We start from the raw sequence: 13,566 nt of genomic DNA, 5'->3' as shown, positions 1-13,566 counted from the left end.
GACGGTGGAGATTAATTAAACAATGGTAGCTAGGAATAAAAAAAACATATATTAGTTCGTGGGTTCTATTTATTATAAGCTCAACGGTCGAGAGGAAAAAGATCTTTGTCGTTGTTGACTCGGAACTCGTACGATGAAATTAATAAACATATCTAGATATAACTATGTTAATTTACGAATTTGTCCTTCATGTTTCCGAATTGTAAACAGCGAGCGAGTGATGTATTAGGTATGATTATAAAATATTGAATAGGTCGTAAATACGTCACATATGTATTAGACACAAAATTAAGGTTTACAAAGTTGGTAAACAAACAAAAATGAGAGTTTAGTGATAAAAAAAGATGCAAATTCATACCTAAAGTTGTAATTTAACTAATAACAAATATTTTCTCCAAAAAAAAATAATAATTTTGGTAGAAAAATATAAGCTAAACTAATTTTTTAAGATACCCGAAGTTTAGCTAAAACATATCTCTAATATTTTTAAATTTCAAAAATACTCATAAATATTCTCACGATTAGTTTTGGAGAAAAATAATGAGTACTTTATTTCAAAAATACCCTTCAAGAAATTTTTTCATTTATAAAATACCCTTATCATTAATAATATTATATTTAAAAAATACACGTGAAATTTTAAAAATGACATTAACACTCTTAACCTTTACAAAAAAAAAAATTAAAAACTTGTTTTACTATTAATTATAGATAAAAATTAGTATATCGATACCTTATAAATTATCTTTTTTAATGTTATATTTGTTGGATGATGAAAATAGAGAATGATCATGTGTTTATAATCAATGAATAGTATCTCTATTCGTCGGAGGCCTTTTGGGCTCAGAGTGGATATGTGCTATTTTTTAAAAAGTTTAGACATGTTTCAAAAAGTTATACTTTACTATTTGTCACAATCACACTTGGCAGCGGACTTGCGATTGTGCGGCACTCACTTTCCAACGACAAGTGAGCTAAGCCAATCCGTTATTGTGTAAGCCAATCCGTTATTGCGTCGCGCTTACGGCCAAGCGACGTATGCTCGAGCCTCCGGTCTCGATTTTAAGAGAGGTTTTAGAAAACGAGGGCAAAGAGAGATTTTTGAAAGAGACGTTATATAAGCAACCAAGAGAGAAATAACAACGGCTTACAGTATATAACGTTAGGTATGAACTTTTCAAAATTAAAAGAATATTTTTGAAATTTTTTTACGTTAAAAGATCTTTTTGAAACTTTATTAGGAATGGTTGAATGAACCATCGCCGGTCTCGTATGGTATTAGTTACATGTGGTGTGGTTTAAAGTTTAAATAGCAATGTAAATGAGGCAGTGGGGACATTAGAAAAGAAGAAGGCAGATGATGCATTAAAATAGGAATGAGTGTGCCATTTATTTCTCAGGTATTTGTAAGCGGCATTTCGTCGAACACCTTACACACAAACACAACACACACAACCCATTCATACATATTTCAAATCATAGCCTTAAATTATGTCTTTAGCAGCTGCATGACCCACACCCACACTTGCAATTGTCCACGCACGAGCATTTGCAGTCACACCCACCTGCCTCAAAGTTCCTGCTTTCACAAAACACACCTTTTTAATTATATGCAAACTTTTATTATATACACACACACATATATATATATATAAATATAAATGCAAATTCATACTCTTTCATGGGACCAACATCACGTTTGCATCTGTAACAAAAAAACAAAGTATGAAAAACAGTCAGTTTCTGATTTTCTCGGGAAAATAAAATTCCCAAATTTTCTCGAGAAACAAACAGAAAATAAGAAGGAAGGGTGGAAAGAGAAGACACTGACGAGCAGTTGTTGAGACTGCAATTGCAGGCAGCGTCACATCCACACTTCGGCATTTGTTTTTCTTTTTCCGTACGAAAAATTAAATCTCAAATTGTTTTTTTGATTTTTGGTTGAAAAACTCGGAGCTTCCTGGTTTCAGTCTCTCAATTTCAAGCGTTATTTATAGTGGCGTGTTGGATGCTATCCACCGTCCACGTGTTGCGATCTCATTCGCTTCCCAAACGCGCATCTCTACTTTTTCTTTTTTTTTTCTTTCTAAATTCCGTTTATAATATTATTTTATATTACATGGTTTCGTATTTCTCTTTTATTTTTCTAAATCGATTATTCTCTTTTTTTTTTAATTGTTTTTTCATTTTTATTTCTTGTAATTGAAGAGAGTGAATAGTTTGTGGAAAAAATCAATTTTAAGTGAAAATAATGATTAATCAATTACAAATGGTATAAATTAATTTAATTATGATAATTTAGTGTTTGAATTGATTTTTTCTTGCTAAAACGACACCGTTTTAAGGGCGATTGAGTTGGCCGGTTTAAAAGCTCTGGCCATAATGAAATGGACCGTCCTTAAGCGGTTGGTCCACTTTCATTAAAAACTCTGACGATTGTATCCTTTTGTCTTTATATTTTAGAGCTCGGCTAAATAAATCACTTTTTAAAAACATTTTTCTGTTTTTATTTTTAATTTTCATCATTTTCAATAAAAAAAAAATCTTTATTTGGCAAGTTTTTTTGTTTTTTTTCTCCTTTTATTCTAGTAATGCCAAAATAGTTATTATTTAGTCAATTATTTTTATTTAAAAAATGGATAAAATTCAAACAAATATTTTTTTAAAAGAAAATTGCGTTGGGTACTTTAGTAAAAAAAAAATTAAAATATTAAAGGGAAATTTTAAAATCAACTATATAATAGTAATATTTTAGCATAATTTTAATTATAAAAAAAATAAAAAAGAAAAGATTCTTTTATTTTTGGATTCCCAATAAATGTCTCAATGTCTCTATAACCAGAAAAAGACATATTGAAACGTGGATTAAAATTAATTTATTTATTCTCTTAAAATTTTGTGAAAAATAAAATTTAATTTTTATAATAAATAGAAAATAAAATAAAAAGTCACAAACGCCGGAAAATCAGGCATGGAGACTTTGTATTTTTTTTAAAAAATAATTAATTTAAAAATATATTTAATTGGTTATTTATAATAATAAAATAAAACTTTTTAAAGCATAAGAAGAAGATGAAGTATGCTAAAGTGTAACATTCCATAGTAATGGAAAATGGGCCCTTAGAATTTCACCGTTTTCCACTATGGAAGGCACACAAAAAAACCCCAATTTTCTTTATTTTTTTCTTCCCACATAAATAAATAAAAAAAATTGGTCTTTTTGTGAAGGAAAAAAACAAAATAAAAAATAATAATTGGGTTTAAAATAATTATAACCTTGATATAAGAAATTTTTAAAAATATAAATTTAAATGAATACTAACTAACATGGTTTTTTTTTTTTTTTTTTTATAAAATGAAATAATTGATAATTTTTTAGTTAAAATATTATTTTTTATTTTGTTGGGATTGAAAAAATAGATTATTCGTTTGAAAAAGTATAATAAAAATAATAAAAATTGGAATGGTTGGATATTTTGGTGGGTGGAGAATGAAAGTGGTCACTTATGGAGTGTGGGCCATACAGCCCATACCCAACTTTGACTTCCACCACTTCAATACATTATATTATTTATTATTTGATTAAATTTCTAAGTTTTAAATATGAATTTAATGTCTCAATATTACAAAAAAAAAATTTTAAATTTGTCATTTTTTTTCGGATACTGTTTAAACTCAATAAATGTATTGGATATATAATTTAATTTTGTATTTAATATAAATATTTGTATTCAATAAATTTTTTTTAGAGGTTCAAACGACATTAATTTTATATTTTATAGTCTAAGTAAATATCTGTTTTTTTTTTCAATTATATATTTCTACGAACTATTAGTTATTTTTTTAGTTCAACACGGGAAGGTTATTTAAATCTCTGGTCGTAAAAAAAAATATATATATATATATATATGTTAATATATTGAATTATGGTAAAAATATTTACTAATTTCAGCACAAATAAATATAAAATATTTTGTAATCTCACAGATATCGATGAAGAAAAAGAGGGTTAGCCCAATACCTTTTTGGTTTGGGCTAAGCCTGTTCCGCGAGCCCAAGTGGTTTGGGCTTTGATGCTGAGCTGTCCAACGACCCATATCCATATCCTCAGATACATCCAAGGGAAGACCCATACCTTTTTGCTCACTCATCATTCAAAATTCTCCTTTAGCCATGTTTAGTTTAAGAATATTTATGAGTTTAGTCGAGTCGGGATTAGATATTTTTTTTTTTAGACCAGACCTCGTGGTTTCATGTAAATCTTTTCAAATCAAGCAACTTTTTTAAACAACGAATCTAACTCAAACATAAAATATTTGAGTTGGGATTATTGGGATTGCTCGTATTGTTCGAATCATTTAATTTAGTTTTTTGTTTTAATAAAACTAAAATGTTGTTAAGTAAAATACATATTTATTTATTTTCAAACACTTAATTAACTCAGTTTCAATCGATAGGATGAAAAAATATATTACAAAAAATTAAAAATATTATTTTTAAGAGTGGTTGGAGAATAAATAAGAAAAAAAATAATTATAAATTTAAATAAAATAAATATAGGTATATATCGGATAATTTGGTGGTGGATGAAATATGAAAAAGAAATTCAAATACAACTTTATTTATTTATTTATTTATTCATTATAATTTCGATTTTTCAGAAAAATCGAAGCCTTTACATTGAATGGACCACGGGGATTTAATTAACCATCAACTTCATTATCTTTTTATTTTGGGGCCATTGAAACTTTCTAATTTTAGAAAGTCTTTTGAGGAGAAAAGTGAACGAATTCCTGGGATAGTGACACGTGTCAATATTTTTTCCTTTATATTTTCAATGTTTATCTCCAAATATATCGTCTCCAATTTTATTCCAAGGAAAAAGATAGTTTCTTTAATGTATTTATGATTTATTCTAAAATAAATAATTATTTAATTATCGTTTTAATCCTTAAATTTCATTTCTTAGTTTCTAATTTTCAATTTAACTTTCAAATTCATATTGTGAAAATTTTAAATTAAACTTTTAATTTAAACCATTCATTCAATTAAACTCATAATTTAATTATTATTTTTGAAATAATTCATACCAAAAAAAATATATGCGTTCATATTTGTTTAGATTCAATTAATTTTAAGCCAATATGGAAACAATTGAAGCTTCAAATGCTTACATTTTTCTAGAATTAATAATTTCATTTATAAAAATAAATGTGAAACAAAGAAATGCGTCAATTTCTTTAAATGGAATGTTAGGTGAGAATTGAAAATGCATCAATTTCCTAACCTCTCCCTAAAATTACATAAATAGAAAGAGTGAAATTTAATTTTCCACGTGTAATTTAGCTACATATAGGTTACCACTAAATTCAAACCAAAGAATAAAAGGCTGCCACCAATTTTCTTTTCAATAAAAAAATAAATTATTTATGGAAAAAATTAACAAGCTTTCCATGTCTATTACCTTAATGAAAATAATTCAAATTCAAAAAGAATAAAGAAATAAAATAATATGACGTGGCATATGCTGATTGGTTAAATAGAAACTATCTTCATTGCACGTTCATGTAGTTGAAAATTAAAAGAATTAAAAGTTTGGAAACTAATTAATTTATATTTGGGTTTTAAGTTAAATGATTATTCGTTATTTATTTGATATGAAATTTCAAACATTGACTTTTGGATTTTACTAAGATCCTACAAAATAATAATAATAATCATAAAATAAAATAGGAAAAATAATCGAACTATCTCTTTAATTGAATATTCCTAAAATTTCCAATTCATTTGCTTTTAGTTTAATGCAGGTCAACGACCTAATGAATAAAATAATAATAAAAAAAGCAGCAAGTATTTTTTAGAAAAAATAAAATTTTAAAAAGCAACAAACAAACAAACAAATATGAATTCCACTTCTAAAAGTCAACTCTTCTCTCTCTCTCTCTCCTCTTTCTCTCTCATTAACAATTTCTGAGCTATCAAACTTCTTTCGGTTTGAGGCGCACGATCTCTCTCTCACATTGAGAGAGAGAGTATTATGCAAGATCAATCAAATCAAACAGCAGAGAAGATAAATTCTCTATTTTTTTTTTGTTTTCTTTTTTCATATGGGTAATCATATTGGGAAGATTGGCCACTGCTTCGCCGGCGCCGGCGATATTTCCAGTCGTTATGGTCCTGCCGACATAATCTCCGACCGCCACGACGGCGGTTTCGGCCACTCCTTTTACTATCTCCCACCCGACCCACAAACCCTCTCCTCCTTCAAAGCTTTCCCGGATGACTACATCTCTCCAGCGACCATTTACCGGTCGATTTCCGGCGCCTCTGTAAGCGCCAACGTCTCAACGCCGCTGTCCACGTCTCTGGTCGATCTATATCCTTATAGCACCACGTTTGATCGGGCCGCTGCTTTCGATTGCTCGAATTCCTTTGCCTCTGTGCCGCTACAGCCGGTGCCACGCCACTCGATGTCGGGAAATTTCGGTGGATTCCCTTCTTCGGGTCCAATGGAGAGAGGGTTCTTATCCGGACCCTTGGCCGCCCGGAGCATCGAATCGGGCCCGATAGATCGAGTGGTTTACTCCGGCTCGATTGAGAAGGGCGGCGGACCTGAGAAATTGCAGAGAAGCGTCTCTAACGGCGGCGTTGGAGATAGACAACCGAAATCGAAAAGAAGTCTCATTCGGATTCTCAAGAGAGCCATATCCAAAACCATTTCTCGAAACCAGAAGGCTGCGAGTTCATACAAACATAATGAGAATGCAGCTCAGACTCAAAGCAGTGTTCATTTGAGCAGCCAGGCCAGTTTGGCGCAGGAAGACGATGGCGATTACTTTGTCGGCGGTCAGGGCGTACAGTGGGCACAGGGGAAGGCCGGTGAGGATAGAGTTCACGTGGTGATATCGGAGGATAATGGTTGGGTTTTTGTCGGAGTTTATGATGGATTCAACGGCCCTGATGCTCCTGATTACTTACTCGCTAATCTCTACACTGCCGTTCTCAAAGAGCTCAAGGGTTTGATATGGAATGATAAGTTCGATTCAACTGCAACCACGTCTTCCATGAACTCATCCAACTCTGCTTCAATTGAGGAAGACGATCATGGAACAACCCACATAGAAACTCAGGCTAATGTTCATCAACCTACAGAGAACTTTTCGGCAGAAAATAGGACGAGACAGCTGATGAAGAAGGGCGATCAGGATCCAAGGAATTGGAAATGGGAAAGGGAAAGGGAAAGCATAGGATTAGATCACCACAACATATGGGATGAATCAACAACAATCAATCATTCTGAGTTGTTGAATGCTCTGTCTGAAGCATTGAAAAAAACAGAGGAATCATATCTGCAGAATGCAGACAAGATGGCCACAAGAAATCCTGAGCTAGCTCTAATGGGTTCTTGTGTTTTGGTTATGTTAATGAGAGGAGAAGATGTGTACCTGATGAATGTAGGAGACAGCCGTGCAATTGTAGCGCAGCAACTCGAACCATACAGAGACCTGGAGAGAATCAATGAAGGAACACCACGAGTATTAGAATCCCCTGAAAGATTAACAGCCTTGGCTTCCCATCAGCTTACAATGGACCACAGCACGTACACAGAGGAGGTAATGTTCTTGTCAATATCACTCATCTTCCACAAAACACTGCATTTAGATTACATGCATTTATGAGAGAAACTTGAATATCATCAGGAAGTTCAGAGGATCAAGAATGCTCATCCTGACGACCCTTCCGCAATTATGAATGACAGGGTGAAAGGTTATTTGAAAATCACACGGGCGTTTGGAGCTGGCTTTCTGAAACAGGTCTTTCCACATTTCCAAACCTTGTAGTCTGCTAGAATGTAAGACAAATATGGTACTGATGAAATGAGTGTTTTGCAGCCAAAGTGGAATGATGCATTGCTAGAGATGTTCAGAATAGACTATGTGGGAAATTCACCTTACATCACCTGTGATCCAACTCTGTGCCATTATAAACTCAGCCCAACCGACAGATTCTTGATATTGTCGTCTGATGGACTCTATCAATACTTTACAAATGAAGAAGCTGTTGCTCAAGTAGAGTCCTTCATTGCTTCTTTCCCTGAAGGAGATCCTGCTCAAAATCTCATTGAAGAAGTATTGTTTCGAGCAGCTAAAAAATATGGTAAGAAACAAGAAAGGAAGATAAAAGAAAAGAAACAAATACAGCATATATGTTAGGAGTATGAACTTTACTTACTGATGTGATTTGGAAAACATGCAGGAATGGCCTTCCATGAGCTGCTTGACATCCCACAAGGGGAGAGGCGGAAGTACCACGACGACGTTTCAGTGATCATCGTTTCATTAGAAGGAAGAATTTGGCATTGGTTGATGTAAATAGAGATACTAGCCAATAGAAATCAAAGATAACAACAGTAGGTGGGGCAAATAATTCTGCCATTTATTTCATTGATTCTTCTTCTTCAACCTTCAACACAGAGAGTGTAGAGTTGTTCAGCTTCCTCTTGCCTGTCTTCCACCCCAAATTGTGTGTGCGTGCGTGTGTTGCAACTTGCATCCAATACAAACACATTCCAAAGCAGAACTGTTTGGAAAATTTCAGCAATTTTGTTTAGCAGACTTAAGAAGTTTCTTCTCTAGGAGTCTTGACTTCCTACCAACCCATCCACTCAAAATAAACAATCACTCATTTACATTTACTCTTCTAAATTTTATTTTGAATCTGAGCTTGTTGGTGGAAATGGAGCTGGGGATCAAAACTAATATGCCTTTGAATCCTCCCAATAAAAGAAAAGAAAGACAAAGCTTTTGAATCCTCTTCCTCCACCCACCCAAAACAAACCCCGCTTTCTAAAATATTCTTGGAAATGGAAATCTTGGTCAGACTTCACAAAGCATCCATCACAGGCTGAGCTGTTCGTCGTTTGGATACCATGCAATTAATCATAATTAAAATAGCTTAAAACATCTTAGCTATTTATTAGTTATAAATATATTCTAATATTTAGTTAATATGGTTTAGAAATCTGTGAAGGTGAGACTTTGTAGAGATACATTTGTGAATATTTTGGTTATGGTTATTGGTTACCTTTCGGGTTATGGTTATTGGTTACCTCTCGTAGATGTAGGAGAATTTCTTCTCTTCGAACTACGTAAATTACCGTCTCTTTATTTATTTCTGTTTGTGGGTCTGTAAGTATGATCGATCTTGGTTCCACTTCTACAACAATAGAGACAACAACAGGAAAAATATCAGAACTTGTGAGAAGCCTGCCTATGAAGGGTCTGTTACTATCATAAACCCTTTGGAAGGGAGGACCAGTACATTTCTTTGGACTTTTACCTCCGATGGTTATTGATCATGTAGGTGGATCTCCAGTTTGAATTCCACCGAAAAAAAGTAAGCGATTGTAAGACAAAAGACTATGCCATAAAATAAAATAAAGGATAGTGGATGCAAATTCGTTTTTAAAATAATCAGAGCATTCAAACCCCACTTGCACATTTATGTGCTGACACGGAGCACGTAAGAATCTAATAACATCAAGGGCTACAAAGAATGATAATACAGATCTAGTTACTAGAAAATGATGCAAATTAGTTGAACGGAGAATATGAATGGAACAAGCTTCAGAAAATGATGGTACGGCTTGAGTAAAGACAATGGCAGGAAACAAAGAAGCAACGTGGGCAAGTGAAAGATAGTACCTTCAGAAGATTTAGGTTCCATGTATTATCATTACCACAAAGTTCTGCCAAAAGTCCTAGCGATGCTACCTTGATGATAGACAAATAATTGTTATTTATTCCTCGCAGGGACAATTGAGTACTTAAAAAATTAAGAAAACAAGAAGCAAATATTTCACTATTCCGTACTGGATAGCCTGTAAGCTGAATAAGGATACAAATCAGGACAATAATCCAGAATAGGAGCCAACACTTCTAGTTGAAAGAATCATAGAATAGAGAGATAAGAACGTACAGTCCAGGAGGATTTGAAATCTTCGGGTCCCAACTTCGGAAGTTCCCACTGCAGCATTTCTGAGCTTGAGGTACATGAAATATCTCGTCCTTAAACATCAGTCAGGATCAATATTTCAGGTAATTTTACTAAGAAAATGCAATTGAGAACGAACAAACTCCAAATTTAAAAAATTCGAAACGAATATGACGAAAAACTTACCATGTTCGGATCAGAAAGAGTGCGGTAAACGAGAATGGAGTAGGAACCTCCCACAAACTCTTGATGGCGGCTACGGCGATTCAGATTCTTGGCGAGATGAACAATCTACATCTTTCTGAATCAGGGAAACAAAATGGATAATATTAAGAATCTGAATTTGAAGTCATCGCTAAGCTAGGGTTCAGGTTCGGCTCAAGAATGAAGACCGAATTGAAGATTGGGATAATGGACATGCGCGCTGCCGTTTACGCGGGAAACATATGGCAGGCGATGATTCCACCTCCGCTGCCATCAGCTCCATATTTTTTTAGCCCCGATCCTGACCCAATTCAAATCAATAAAAGTTGACAATCCTCTCAAAAGAAAAATGAGGCCAAATTATTGCATATAGCCATATTCATAAATTAGTTAAAACTTAAAAACATCTTTGAAGGATAAATTATTCAAAATTTCCTCACTGGTCACCATATTCAGAGGAATAAAAAATGAAAATAACACAATAGACTTGGCACCAAAGGGATTATAAGTGATAACTGAATGATTGACAAAAAGTCCAGCTATCACTCCTTCCATTAAAGGTTGACGACCATACATTATGATAAGACAAAGATACAAAAAGAAGGAAAAAAAATGGAAAAATGGAGTTGAACGAAAGAGGGAATATTAAGCAGCAATTTCTTTCTCACGTAAAACGGTACCGAACTTGACACGTGTTTGCTCGTGATTAGAAGCATTTCCTGTGGACAATTGAGGGGCCAGACTCATCATACTCAGCCTTAGAAATCCACATCTGCATAGAAGCAAGCCAAATATGTAAGTTCGAGACCCTACATCAAACATAATGTGCATTGTGATGAGAAGGAAAACGCCTTGAAATAAACTCACCTGCTGGAAAGTGCTCAAGGACGCCAAGATGGAACCTCCAATCCACACACTGTACTTCCTTTCAGGCGGCGCAACCACCTTAATCTTCATGCTGCTCGGGGCCAAGGCTGTGATCTCCTTGCTCATTCTATCAGCAATTCCAGGGAACATGGTTGAACCACCACTGAGCACAATGTTTCCATACAAATCTTTCCTGATGTCAACATCACATTTCATGATGGAATTGTATGTTGTCTCATGAATACCAGCAGCTTCCATTCCGATCATGGATGGCTGGAAAAGGACTTCCGGGCATCGGAAACGCTCAGCGCCAATGGTAATCACCTGACCATCTGGCAGTTCATAACTCTTCTCAACTGAAGAGCTGGTCTTAGAGGCTTCTAATTCTTGCTCAAAGTCAAGGGCAATGTACGCCAACTTTTCCTTCATATCTCTCACAATTTCACGCTCAGCTGAAGTGGTGAATGAATAACCACGCTCAGTCAAAATTTTCATGAGGGCGTCAGTCAGGTCACGGCCAGCAAGATCAATACGTAGGATAGCATGCGGAAGTGCATATCCCTCGTAGATGGGGACTGTGTGACTGACACCATCTCCAGAATCTAGCACAATGCCTACAACAAAGCAGAATAACTTCACGAGGCAGGTTCAATAAACATTATCTCTCAATTCGCCTACTTTTCATCAGCAAAAAGTACATAAGTAACTTTTCAGAAGATAGTGACATATGTTCTATTTTAAACACCAATGAGAAAGCTTACCAGTTGTACGACCACTGGCATAAAGGGAAAGAACAGCTTGAATGGCTACGTACATAGCTGGTGCATTGAAGGTCTCAAACATAATCTGGGTCATCTTCTCACGGTTAGCTTTGGGATTGAGTGGTGCCTCAGTTAGAAGAATTGGATGTTCTTCTGGAGCGACACGAAGTTCATTGTAGAAAGTGTGATGCCAAATCTTCTCCATGTCATCCCAGTTGCTGACAATTCCGTGCTCAATAGGGTATTTGAGAGTCAAAATACCACGCTTGGACTGAGCCTCATCCCCAACATAAGCATCTTTCTGCCCCATTCCAACCATAACACCTGTATGGCGAGGGCGACCAACAATGCTAGGGAAGACAGCCCTTGGAGCATCATCCCCAGCAAACCCAGCCTGATAAACAACAGGAAAATTACAATTAAAGTTTTCTTCTGTTGAATAGAACGAGGATCGCAACTAATCGTTTAGAATGAATTTTTTTATTTAACGCATCGATTCATGAGCATTGTATTTACAAATTTTAAAATAAAATAAAAAAATTCAGAAAATTTGATCCTCAACTGAAGGTAAAATTCCATCACCTTAACCATTCCTGTTCCATTATCACAGACAAGAGGCTGGATGTCCTCGTTCTCAGCCATCTTTTATATTGTCTGCAAAAGAATTTTAGATTGCATCAAACGTATATAAAAGAAAAGGTGAATATGGAATGGTTCTTTCAGAGATAGGATGAAAGCAATATGCTAAGATCCCCAATCTTATGTTTAAGGAAAATAATCGGTCTACAAATTCATCAATCATGATAGCCGTATGCAACAACAAAATTTTGAAAGGTCCGAATTCCACAATCCACCTAAGATCCTTGACAAACAACATATCTGAGAAATTTGAAAGCTGCAACTTATGGGAACTCGAGAGACTCGAATAAACGTACACTATTACAATAACGCAAGGAAATAAAATGACCCTTTCTGATATTCAAAAAACGACTTAATCATAAGTAAAATATCTAATGTCTATCCTCTGCTACGTGCAGAATACGGCAGATCATGGCCTGATCGGTACACTGCACAGTCATTTCAGAAAACTCACACTCTGATTGCAAAAACATCCAGGCAAATAATACGCCACAATGATTAAATTCTAAGAAGCTGCATTTTGATTATTGATATACGAGAAACTAGTCGTTATGCTACTGAAGTATTACTCGAAATAATCTAAATAATCTTTCTGTGCAGCAAGGCCAGTTCAATAAAAATCAAATTATTAACAAATAAATAAGAAGGAAAAATAAAACTCCAGAAGAATCAAGCTCCAATCAATATCCGTTCAGTAGAGCCAACAAAACAAGAATGTGAAGAACATCAATCAAACAGTCATATCTAAAGCTAGAACATCCAAAAAGCTACCAAAGCATTGCGTCAACTCCAAAGAAAGCAGCAAATCATAGAGCAGGAGGAAATGCCGATCGTTTAGAAAGAAATTCGAGAATCGAAATCAGTACATTACGATGAAAATGTAGAAACAAGCATTCATCGAACGATCAGAGTGAAAATTTTGCAGTACCTTTTTTCGAAACCGTTGAAATCGAGAGCGTTTTCGCTCGAAGCTGATTTCTTAGCTAGCAGCTACCCGCCTCCCGAGGAGTTTATTTTTACAAAAATCGCAGATACAAAAAAAAAAAAAAAAAAAAAAAAAAAAAAAAAAAAAAAAAAAAAAAAAAAAAAAAAAAAAAAAAAA

At 34.2% G+C, this 13,566-nt stretch overlaps 2 protein-coding genes and 1 long non-coding RNA gene across 7 annotated transcripts; 1 reads left to right on the top strand and 2 right to left on the bottom strand.

The window, feature by feature from the left end:
• Positions 1 to 1,358: 1,358 nt before the first annotated feature.
• Positions 1,359 to 1,967, bottom strand: LOC111453454. Its single transcript, XR_002712262.1, has 3 exons — positions 1,832 to 1,967; positions 1,676 to 1,705; positions 1,359 to 1,579 (listed from the first exon to the last, which is right to left on the bottom strand). It is a non-coding gene; the product is annotated as an uncharacterized LOC111453454 (long non-coding RNA).
• A 4,140-nt stretch (positions 1,968 to 6,107) lies between these two features.
• Positions 6,108 to 8,695, top strand: LOC111453511 (probable protein phosphatase 2C 23). Its single transcript, XM_023094632.1, has 4 exons — positions 6,108 to 7,613; positions 7,701 to 7,814; positions 7,893 to 8,157; positions 8,257 to 8,695. The coding sequence occupies exons 1-4, from the start codon at positions 6,108 to 6,110 to the stop codon at positions 8,370 to 8,372; spliced, it is 2,001 nt and encodes a 666-aa protein (XP_022950400.1). The 3' UTR covers positions 8,373 to 8,695.
• Positions 8,379 to 13,495, bottom strand: LOC111453512 (actin-like). 5 transcript variants are annotated; one of them, XR_002712269.1, is made up of 9 exons: positions 13,393 to 13,495; positions 12,408 to 12,479; positions 11,826 to 12,219; positions 11,065 to 11,678; positions 10,883 to 10,969; positions 10,180 to 10,498; positions 9,979 to 10,067; positions 9,705 to 9,773; positions 8,379 to 8,463 (listed from the first exon to the last, which is right to left on the bottom strand). XR_002712269.1 is itself a non-coding variant. In XM_023094633.1 (5 exons), the coding sequence occupies exons 2-5, from the start codon at positions 12,465 to 12,467 to the stop codon at positions 10,904 to 10,906; spliced, it is 1,134 nt and encodes a 377-aa protein (XP_022950401.1). In that variant the 5' UTR covers positions 12,468 to 12,479; positions 13,393 to 13,495; the 3' UTR covers positions 10,629 to 10,903. The 5 variants fall into 5 exon arrangements, 1 of the variants encoding a protein (XP_022950401.1); XR_002712270.1 differs by having other exon boundaries at positions 9,705 to 9,769; XR_002712267.1 differs by lacking the exon at positions 8,379 to 8,463 and adding an exon at positions 8,495 to 8,580.
• Positions 13,496 to 13,566: the final 71 nt, after the last annotated feature.

The sequence above is a fragment of the Cucurbita moschata genome, unplaced genomic scaffold (genome assembly GCF_002738365.1).
Source record: "Cucurbita moschata cultivar Rifu unplaced genomic scaffold, Cmos_1.0 Cmo_Scf00015, whole genome shotgun sequence".
NCBI classification, from domain to species: Eukaryota; Viridiplantae; Streptophyta; class Magnoliopsida; order Cucurbitales; family Cucurbitaceae; genus Cucurbita; species Cucurbita moschata.
Note: the sequence above shows the minus strand (reverse complement) of the source record. Positions and strands in the feature narration are given on the sequence as shown.